Source organism: Rhinolophus hipposideros (genome assembly GCF_964194185.1).
Source record: "Rhinolophus hipposideros genome assembly, chromosome: 2".
Taxonomy (NCBI): domain Eukaryota; kingdom Metazoa; phylum Chordata; class Mammalia; order Chiroptera; family Rhinolophidae; genus Rhinolophus; species Rhinolophus hipposideros.
This window is the reverse complement of record NC_138048.1, coordinates 97,548,498-97,558,764: the sequence shown is the minus strand read 5'-3', so window position 1 is coordinate 97,558,764 and position 10,267 is coordinate 97,548,498. Positions and strand designations below refer to the sequence as shown.

At 40.1% G+C, this 10,267-nt stretch overlaps 1 protein-coding gene across 1 annotated transcript in view; it reads right to left on the bottom strand.

Annotated features, from left to right (window-relative positions):
* Nucleotides 1–10,267, bottom strand: part of BACH1 (BTB domain and CNC homolog 1) — a 47,426-nt gene that overhangs the window by 18,933 nt on the left and 18,226 nt on the right. The window contains exon 2 of the mRNA XM_081074570.1: nt 1,052–1,344. Coding sequence (XP_080930696.1) covers nt 1,052–1,285 — 234 coding nt within the window. The 5' untranslated portion in view covers nt 1,286–1,344. The remainder of the gene's footprint in view (nt 1–1,051; nt 1,345–10,267) is intronic.

Below are 10,267 nucleotides of genomic sequence, written 5' to 3'. Positions count from 1 at the left end.
TTTTCTCCCATACTCATGAATGAAACTTTGATCTACTTAGAAAGTCTTATTAAGTAATTTGAAAATACAGACCACACGAAGTATATGTCCATTACGATACGCACAGCTACATTTTAGGAACAATGACTAACCTATCATTGGCCTTCCTTGTCACTTTCTTGCTATTGTATTACTCGCTCCGACCTCTACCACAGAACTGACAATCTGTTGATTCCCCTACGTGCAAATACGATTTCATGGAAGTATGCATGGCCAATGTGGCCTTCGTATCCATCACAGGGCAGCCCACACAGGTCTGCTGTACACAAAGAAGCCTATATACTTTCTCCAAATTCCTCTTAACAGATTCTAATTTGTGCCCCAATGCCACAAGGCTCAACGCTGTTCCAGTGGCAGTTACTAACTAACCAACCAAAGCAAGCTGTTCTAATACGGGTCAGTGTAACCAGCATTCCCCAGCCCAGAGAGAGGTCTCTTAATAGGACGTTCATAAGGACCCAAATGTTTAGGTGTTTGAGCTCCACACCAGGGTGGTGGAAACAGATGTGTAAAAACAGCACTCTATAAATATAGCATAGAACCATCTTTTTTCTACCAATGCACAGACACATCTTCAAGAAAGAAGAAAGAGGAGAGAAAGAGCACAGTTATGGAGCACCTACTTTCCATGAGGCCATGTCTTAGGGTGTAACTTACATAACTCTAAACCCAGTCACAGTTTTCCATCACAGGAAAAGGTCCAAAGGGAGAGAATGGCACACAGGTTGCCTCTCCGAGCATGACCTCTCCAAATGTCCTAACAGTGGGTCAAGTAATTTAACTGCTCGATAAACACTTTGAACTAACATTCAAAATTAATAATTTTACATGTAAAAGGTCATAACTTTATTTTTAAAAAGCTAAAGAAATGTGTCATTCCAGAACCTGCAAACCGCTCCTGAGCCGCATGACAAGGAGACTGTTTTACTTTTAACTTAATAAACCGTAAGAGATTTAACTAAGTTACATTAAATTAAAATCAGGGTGATTCTGGAAGGTACAGGCCTCTCACCTCTTCTGGTAGAGTAACGTGCAGCTCTGCGTCGGCCTGGCCTACGATTCTCGAGTGGAAGTAGCTGCTGCATGCTGCCAGCACAGACCTGTGCGCACGGAACGGCTGGCCCTGCACGAGTACGGTGACGTCACACAGCACGTCCTTCTTCCGCTGGTCGTTGAGGCTGAGCAGCACGTTGGCGCTGTGCAGCGAAGACTCATAGGCAAACACCGGGTTCTCACTCAGAGACATTCTGCGTGACAAATGGTACTGGGCAACTCAGTGAAAGCATGCTTCTAATTGTCTTCACCCTGCAAAGACACACAGGCAAGATTTCGTTTCAATAAAATCTTGTTAAAACTGTTTTCAAAAATGACAGTATCAAATATAAATTAAAATACTCATACCAAAACAAAAATGAAATACCAAAAATGAAATACCAAAACAAAAATGAAAACAAAAGCCTCTAGAGAATCTCGGAGCATTTATTCAATTTACCTCATTTTAAAGGGGGTCTTGATAGTTTTTCTAACTAATTTTAGGGAAAAGGTTCTCAGGGTGGGGGAGGAAAGAAGTTTTTGAACCAAAGATTACATGGCTCTCTGAAAGACATTTCACACTGAGAAAACACCTATAATGAGCAAGTAAATGGGGCAGGGAAATTTCTGGGTAGCGCCCCATTCCTGTTGCTTTAAGATGTTAATGGGGTGTGTGCGGGTCCTGGATGGTTGCGGTTTGGAATGGGACTGAAGAGTGCAGCAGGCATGCGGTATTCCACCATTCTCCATGCCCCATTCCCCAACGTCCGACAGCTGGTAGGGGGACTTGGTGCTTCCTGACAAGGGACACATTCTACAAAAGGCCAATTTCCTCCAACACAAAGAAGCAAACGACTTCCTCGAGAAAAAGGCTGAATTTGCCATGCCAAATTTTATTAATGAGTCTTTGTATGTAACAAGTCTCACCTTATACTACAAAATGTGGGCAACAAGTACAAGTACCTCACCATTCAGAACATGGATTCCTACCGTGTTTCCCCCCAAATAAGACCTAACAGGCAAAGAAGCCCTAGCATGATTTTTCAGGATGACATCCCATGAACATAAGTCCCAGTGCGTCTTTTGTAAAATTAATATAAGACTCGGTCTTATTTTGGGGGAAACACAATATGCATAGAAACTCTTGGTTTTCTCAAAATGTGAAATCATAAGAGAAAGTTATCAAAAATGAATATTTTTAAATATAAACATATAGCAGCCTCCCAACACTTTTTGATTACATACACACTACCTGCAAAAAAAGGAGCTTGTATGTACAAGCAATACATATATGTAAGTTTGTCTATACATTTTAGAAATGCACTATTCTTACATGTTACATATGTTTTAAAGCATGCGGAGGCTGAAAGTAAGAGGTGAGAAGCTCTAATATTTTCTTCTAGACCCCAATGGCTAGTGGGCACCCCAAGTTGTGTGGTGTACCCCACTATGGCGTGCTGATCACGCTGAGGGAAGCAGACGGGCTCCTCCCAGGTGTCATTTCTGTGCCGTTCACTTTTGTTCTGACGCCTTACTACCTGAAACACAAAGGTCCTCAAATGTTCAGTGACTGAAAAAAACTGACTATTTTCCAATTCACTATACTCCAAGTACAAATGAAAGGAGAAATAAGGACTCCCAAAGTTCAGACAGAGCAGGCCCAGATCATGGCTGAATTCCACCTCAAAGACAGGCTGTTGGAGTCACAAACACATGAAATGCATCTAAAAACTCTATTCTACTTGTGTGTTTATTTTTAAAGTGTTCAATACAGCTGAAATGTTAAGTTCCTCAGAAGTAGTCAATGAAAATAAAATCTCTCATTAAGTGCTTAAACTATACCCGACTTAGATCACAACCTATTATTTACTGATTCAGTATACCCCGTGAAATCAAAACAACTTCAAAATTATGTACTAGAACTAACTCAGTGTTTGGGGTGTGACCATAAGAAAGCCGTAATTGGTATTAATATTTCAGTTATCAACAAAAGGAATTAAGTGTTAAGAACAGTATGGAAGAACCATCATTCAAAGAAATTATGTACCTTGTGCGAGTGGTAACACACAGACCACTGCCCTCCATTTTCTCTAAGACTGTCACCATCCCCAGCCAAGCAGGACTCAACAGCTGACCACATGCCTTACTACTGTGTTTCCCTGAAAAGAAGACCGGGTCTTATATTAATTTTTGCTCCAAAAAGATGCATTAAAATCATGAGAGGGCTTATTTCCTGGTTGGGTCTTATTTTCAGGGAAACATGGTATATCCCTGCACCCAAGTACCCAGCCTCCTTAATCTTTCCTACATCTGTCATGCAAACTCTTAAAACTATACTAGTCTTACTTTTGCATCTTGTTATTCTGCTGAACATAGCACAGCCAGGAAAAACTATAAAGACATGCAGACTGGTGTCACTATACATTAACAGTGTGAAATCTCAGGGTCTCAGCACTGTTCATCAATTATTTTGTGTGTCCCTGTCTGCTACTCACAACAGCCTTCCGAGTCACCACCTTTTTCCTCAGTAAGCATCTCTCCCAGTAAACTACCATAACTGGGATCCAATCTCAGAAAATATGCCCCTTTTACCACCTCCACAGGTTTCCTCCTGTTGAAAACAATCCACTAATTGTCTAGAGCTAATGTCTGCTCTTGATCTCATACCATCCTTGCTTCTCTGGAATCTAACACCTTTTCTTAACACCCTCTCTATGTCCAGTCTCTCTCTTCCTCTCTTCCTCTCTCCCTCTCTCCCTCTCCCTCTCTCTCCTGGCTCCTTCCTATAAGTTTTGTTCATAAACATGTTTAAGTCTCTCCAGAATCATCCTAAAAATACCAACTATTATCAGCAATTAGTAAGCTCTAATTCTGCACTAGGGCACTGAACTGAGTGCTGGATACTACAGCTTATCTCACTGACTTCTCAGACAACCTAGACACCATGCTCTCATATCACCCAACTAGAGGAGGAAACTGAGGCTCAGTGAGAAGTGTCTTGACCAAGGTCAAAAAAACCATTCAGATGGAGAAGGGGGATTTGTACCAGGCACTTAACTACTCCATGCTTTGTTTCTAGTTAGCATTTGCTGAATGCACAGTATGGAGACCCCTGGCAGTAATGTGAGGAGCCAGCCAGGTTTTACTAAAAGGTCATGCATGAAAATAAGAAAATGGGCCTCACAGAAAGCCAGGAACAAATGAACTGGACCTGAACTTCAGAAGGAGGACTCTTGACTCTTCAACACTAGAACCTACATGTTCTTTGAGTCCCACAGAGACTACAGCAAAAACAACCCCCATACCTTCACTCGAGGGCTACTGCTAGCCCACCTGTGTGCCTGTGTGGCCTGCTCACTACTCACCTCCGATTCCAGAGAGAATTTACTCTTGGCTCAACCCCCGTTTAGGTATTTTGGGGTGACAGATCACCTCACACGTTCGCAGCCAGCTTCCTGATCTGCTGTAAAACACAGATTTGGATGATATGCCAACCCCAAGTCCTATCCGCTGCAGTTGAGAGAAGCTAGAGAGTCAGGTAGTAAAAGAAACAGCTCCCGGGAGGTCCCCTCTAAGAAGGGTCAGACGCCTTTAAAGAGGACTGAGCACACGCAAACCAGGACTGACCTTGCTCCCACCAGAAACCCCCGACAGCTCCCTACATTCAGCCCCTGTATCCAATCTTATGGATACCTCGTGCGCCTGCCTCTCCACACTGAGATCCACTTCTCTCCATCTGTACTGTCACAATCCAAGCCACCAGTGGCTTTTTTTGCAATAGCCTACAAGCTTACCCACGTACAAATATAGTTATACAAAATAAAAAGTGAAACAAAATTCCACATATTAATATTTTATTCTTACTACTGCCAAGTACTCTAATTTCTTCTCTGTTCTATTAAAAAGACAAAATTCCAGTTGTGATCCACTCAATTTCAAGAACAACTAATAGCCCATCACCAAAGCACTGAAAGCACAAGCCAAGTAGCTAACAGCACCGTGTCTAGAATCATACACTGTCTGGGTTCAAATCCCAGCTCTGCCACTTACTAACTACGTAAATGACCTTGGCCAAGCTGCTATTCTCACTCGCTTCCTCACCTGTAAAACAGGGATAACAGCAGCAGCCCACTTGGCTCTTGTGAGGCTCACATGAGATAATAAGGGTGAAGGTTTAGCATACTGTCAAGCTCATAGCAAACAAGTAATAAATATTAGCTGCAATTATTGAAAATAATAACAAAAGCTTCATTCCCTACAAGCCCTTTTTGTTTTTGGTTTAGGAAAGTCGGCTGATGCTTCATAGCTTGGGTCGGGCGGGCGGGGTGCGGGGCTTCGGCTGCACAGGAGGGCCCTGGCTCTGCGGAGGGCGGCCACGCGCAGGTCGGGGCGCAGCAGGTCGGGGCGCAGCGGAGCAGGCGCGGGGTGCTGCCGGGGGCGGGGGGGGGGGGGGGGGCGGGCGTTCTTGTTGATGGTGGTCCGCACGTAGGAGGTGGCCGGCTGTCACTGGCCGCATTGCCGCTTCCTGACAACCATCACCAACCAGCACACCTCTGCCAGCGGCCGCTGGCTCCACGTCCAGTATCTCGTGACGAGGCAGCCCCGTTGTAGGGGAAGGAGTCGAGGGCCTTCACGTTACCGGGTTTGGTGCGGTAGGTCTGCTTGTTCCTTTTGATCCGGAAGCTGGAGTGGTTAAGTACAACCATCCACTGCAGATGCAGGGACATGGCGACAGCTCCTGTCATTGCAGCAGCCAAAGGCGGAAGGAGTCCTTCAAGCCCTCTGGGTCCCTCTAATTTATTCTCCCACATCACAGTGATTCCTCCCTGGCTAAAAATCCTATGATGCCTCCCAAATTTCTTATGGCCAATTCTAAATCCTTAGCATGTCCTCCAGACCTGGGTGTCAGGTTTTCTGTTAACCCAGCCTCTCTCAAGCCTTTGTCTCCCTTTCTCGCTCTTCTCCAGCCTCACCATCATTCCTTCCTGCCCCACAGGCACCAAACTCCTTCCCACCTCAAGGCCTTTACATATGCTGTGACTGCTCCCTGGACCTCTGCTCTTCAGCTGGCTAACTCCTCACCTTTCAGTTCTCAGCTTAAATGTCACAACTTTGACTTGTTTTCTGCCCTCAAGCATATAACAGAGCAGCTGGTCCAACGCAGGTATTTGCTTCTGAATCAATCACCTGGCCATTTTCAGTATAAACTGAAAACCTAGATCATGGACATTATCTTCCAAAGACAGCACAGTCAGCTATTCTAATATATATGGGAACAATGGCACTGAGACAAGCACTCAGGGAGAAGTCCTTGGATAGCTTTTACAGAGCCATGAAGAGTGAAAGGGAGCCCTAGCACATCCTTCTGGGAGCTAGAAATATACCGGCAAGACAAATGACCAAAGGAGAGCAAGGCTTGACAACTCTAAGCACAGCCATTACAACTGACTTACATGAGGCCACCTCCACCTTGGCCTCACTGGCGCGGTAATCTGAAAATCAATTTCCCTGAAAATCAATTTCCCTAATTCTGAAAACCATCTAAGTGGTCAGTAATCCATTTTCAGCAACTAATGTAAGTAACTAATGACTAAATCAGGTAAGAATGGTGCACATCCTTCTACTATGTCGGTCACCTCCTAACATTTCTCAAACCTAAAAAGTAAGATATAATACCCAAAAGGAACCTTCCAGACCTAAAATTCTGTTAATTATTAATACCAAATTCTGTTAATGACTTAATACCAAATTTAGATTCCTATGTTACACCTAAATTCTTCTATATTCTTAAAAATACATATTATTGTTAAAATTCAAAATAAAGGTTTGCTGACCTTAGCAAATTGCTGATTCATTTTGTAATACTGATAAAGGATGAACAAGCATTTTAAAGCTTCCTGCACCTCTATTAGGAAATAACTACTGCTCTCTGGTCAATATACACAATTTAAGTTTTAACACAGTTAACATTTGATGTTTTTGCTTTCAAAGTCATAAAGAAAATAAAACAGGAGGCTGTGGCTTTATCACATTTTAATGACTTTAAGGATAATTTACTTAATTTTTCCCCCTTCCACCCCCCACTTTTTTTAATTTAAGGTGGAGCTGCCCACAGGAAAGAATTTCTTTAAAGACATGGCTTTTCTTTCTACCATTCCCAATTTTAAAAATCGTAACATCAAAAAGTCTGTGGGACGAGAATCCTGAGAAAGAAGAACAGAGCTGGAGTTGTCATACTACCTGACATCAAATTATACTACAAGGCCACAGTAATCAAAACAGCATGGTACTGGCATAAAAACAGACACATAGATCAATAGAACAGAATAGAGAGCCCAGAAATAAATCCATGCCTACGTGGTATTTAATTTATGACAAAGGAAGAAAGAATATACACTGGGGTAAAGACAGTCTATTAAAAAAATGGTGCTGGTATCTTCCTAGAACCATGTATATGTGTGTGTATTTTTTAAGGACAAAATATGATGTCCCTTTAATAACAAAAATAAAATTTTTAAATGTTTTATTACAGATTTACTTACCAATTTTAAAATTTCTACTATAAATGTATACTTTATAATATGCATAGTATTTTATAACTGTAGTATATATATATATTATATTAATAAATAGAAACAAACAAAAAATGGTGCTGGGAAAACTGGACAGATACATGAAAGAAAATGAAATGACCACCTTCTTACATCAGACACAAGAATAAACTCAAAATGTATTAAAGACTTAAATGTAAGACCCAAAACCATAAAACTCCTAGAAGAAAATACAGGAAGTAAACTCTCAGGTATTACTATTAGTAATATTTTCACTGATATACCTCCTTGGACAAGGGAAACAAAAGAAAAAAATAAACAAATGGGACTACATCAAACTAAAAAGTTTTTGCACAGCAAAGGAAACAAACCATCAGCAAAACAAAAAGAGATCCTACTGCATGGGAGAAGATATTTGCCAATGACACATCTGATAAGGGGTTAATATCCAAAATGTATTTAAACTCAAACAACACCAAAAAACAAAGAATCTAATTACAAAAGAATGGGCAGAGGACCTGAATAGATATTTCTCCAAAGAGCATATACAGATGGCCAACAGTTATACGAAAAGATGCTCAACATAATTAAACATCAGAGAAATACAAGTAAAAACCACAATGAGACAGCACCTCACTCCTGTCAGAATGGCCATCATCAATAAAGCAACAAACAACAAGTGCTGGCACGGATGTGGAGAAAAGGGAACCCTTATGTACTGTTGGTAGGATCGCAGATTGGTGCAGCCACTATGGAAAACAGTATGGAGGTTCCTCAAAAACTTAAAAATAGAACTACCTTATGACCCAGCAATTTCACTTCTGGGTATCTATCCAAAGAAATTCAAAACATTAATTTGAAAAGATATATGCACCCCTATGTTTACTGCAACACTATGCACAACAGCCAAGACGTGAAGACAACTGAAATGTCCATTGACAGACGACTAGATAAAGAAATTGTGGTACATATATATAATGGATTATTACTCTGCTATACAAAAAGAATAAAATCCTCCCATTTGCAATAATGTGGATGGGCCTAGAGGGAATTATGCTAAGTGAAGTAAGTCAGAGAAAGACAAATACCATATGATCTCACTTGTATGTGGAACATAAAGAACAGAAGAAACATACAAACAAAACAGAAAAAAAAGAAATTAGATTTCATGTTCTGCCATTAATTCTTATTAGACATTGACCTTAGGCAGAAGACAGCAGGTCTAAAAAGTTACATCACAGGGTGCATGAAATTGACAGAGAGGAGTGAGATTGTACAATCATGAGACAATATTTCTTTGAACATACCAGAACCCCACTACCTGCTTTCCTCTTCTCTAAAAAAAAAAAAAAAAAAAAAAAGGAAAGAGAAAAAGAAAACTACTGGGTTGAAATGAAAAAAATGTGCTTTTTAATCCAACATTTCCCTCATATACGTTTCCTTACATTCATGTAAGAAAAATGATAATAACACCTAAAAAAGTCTGTGGGAATTTCAATCAGAGACAATAATTTAAGCTGGCGTTCTTACCAACGTTGTAAGACTTGACTCACCAGCCAGGAAGAGCCAGGAAGTAGTTCAGTGACCAAGAATTGCTATTTTCTTTAACCTTTTGCAGATCTTAAATATCACACTTGTTTAAACATCATATCCAATAATCATATTTTCTAAATCCATTTCTCTCAGCCTTATAAGAAAATCGTAAGTGTGCTCGATATGTGAATGTATCAAAAAAGGCTAAATGAAAATGGAAAACAATAATTTAAGTAGCAGAAAAGCTTACAGCAAAACAAAAAATGATGACGTTGTTTTTAAAGTACTTTTACAATAATATATAGGAAAGTGACCCATCAATGTATGTTAAAACTATAGATGAAATTAAAGATGCCATAACATTGTTTACATGCGGGGAGATTTACTGTAATTTTTACAGTTCATGATTATGTCCACATTATATGAGGTTGCATACAAGGAAAGTTGGATTTTTTTTCATTTACTTTTCCTAATGTTAAAAATTACATATTTAACCATAGATCTGTTATATATATTCACTTGGTATGATTCCATATCTGAATTATAAAGCTCAAGTTATGTGTCGAGGAGAGCAGTTTGAATAGCTAAAGAAGTCTGAAGAAGTTTACAGGTTCACCTACTAAGAGGTCAGAAACAAAAGATAGATTTTTTTAACTTCCCAAGTCAACAAATCCAACTTTGATAATTCTCAGTAATAGGTTTAAAATGGCTTGGAAAAGAAGAAAAGAAGGAACATAGGAAATCCAAGCTAGAAAACCAAAACAAGAAAAAACTGATTCTGGGGATAAATTTTGGATTGGAGTCCACCATCCTCCCAGAATGCCGGCATTTTGAATAAACCTGCTTTTCTTTCCACCAGAAAAAAAAAAAGAATAACCAATTCCACTGTTACACTTTCTTACTACAAAGAACTTAAGAAACAATGAAGTCTTTTATTTGCTTAACATATTTGGCAGCTACTTGATCCTTAAAAGGACTGTTAAATCTCAAGGGAATAAGACTGTTACGATAATATGAACTAGCAACTAGAATTGGTCCACACCAATAAAGCTAATTTACTGAATATATATTTTTTGCCATGTGTTTGTTTGTTGGTCACTATTTTATTTATC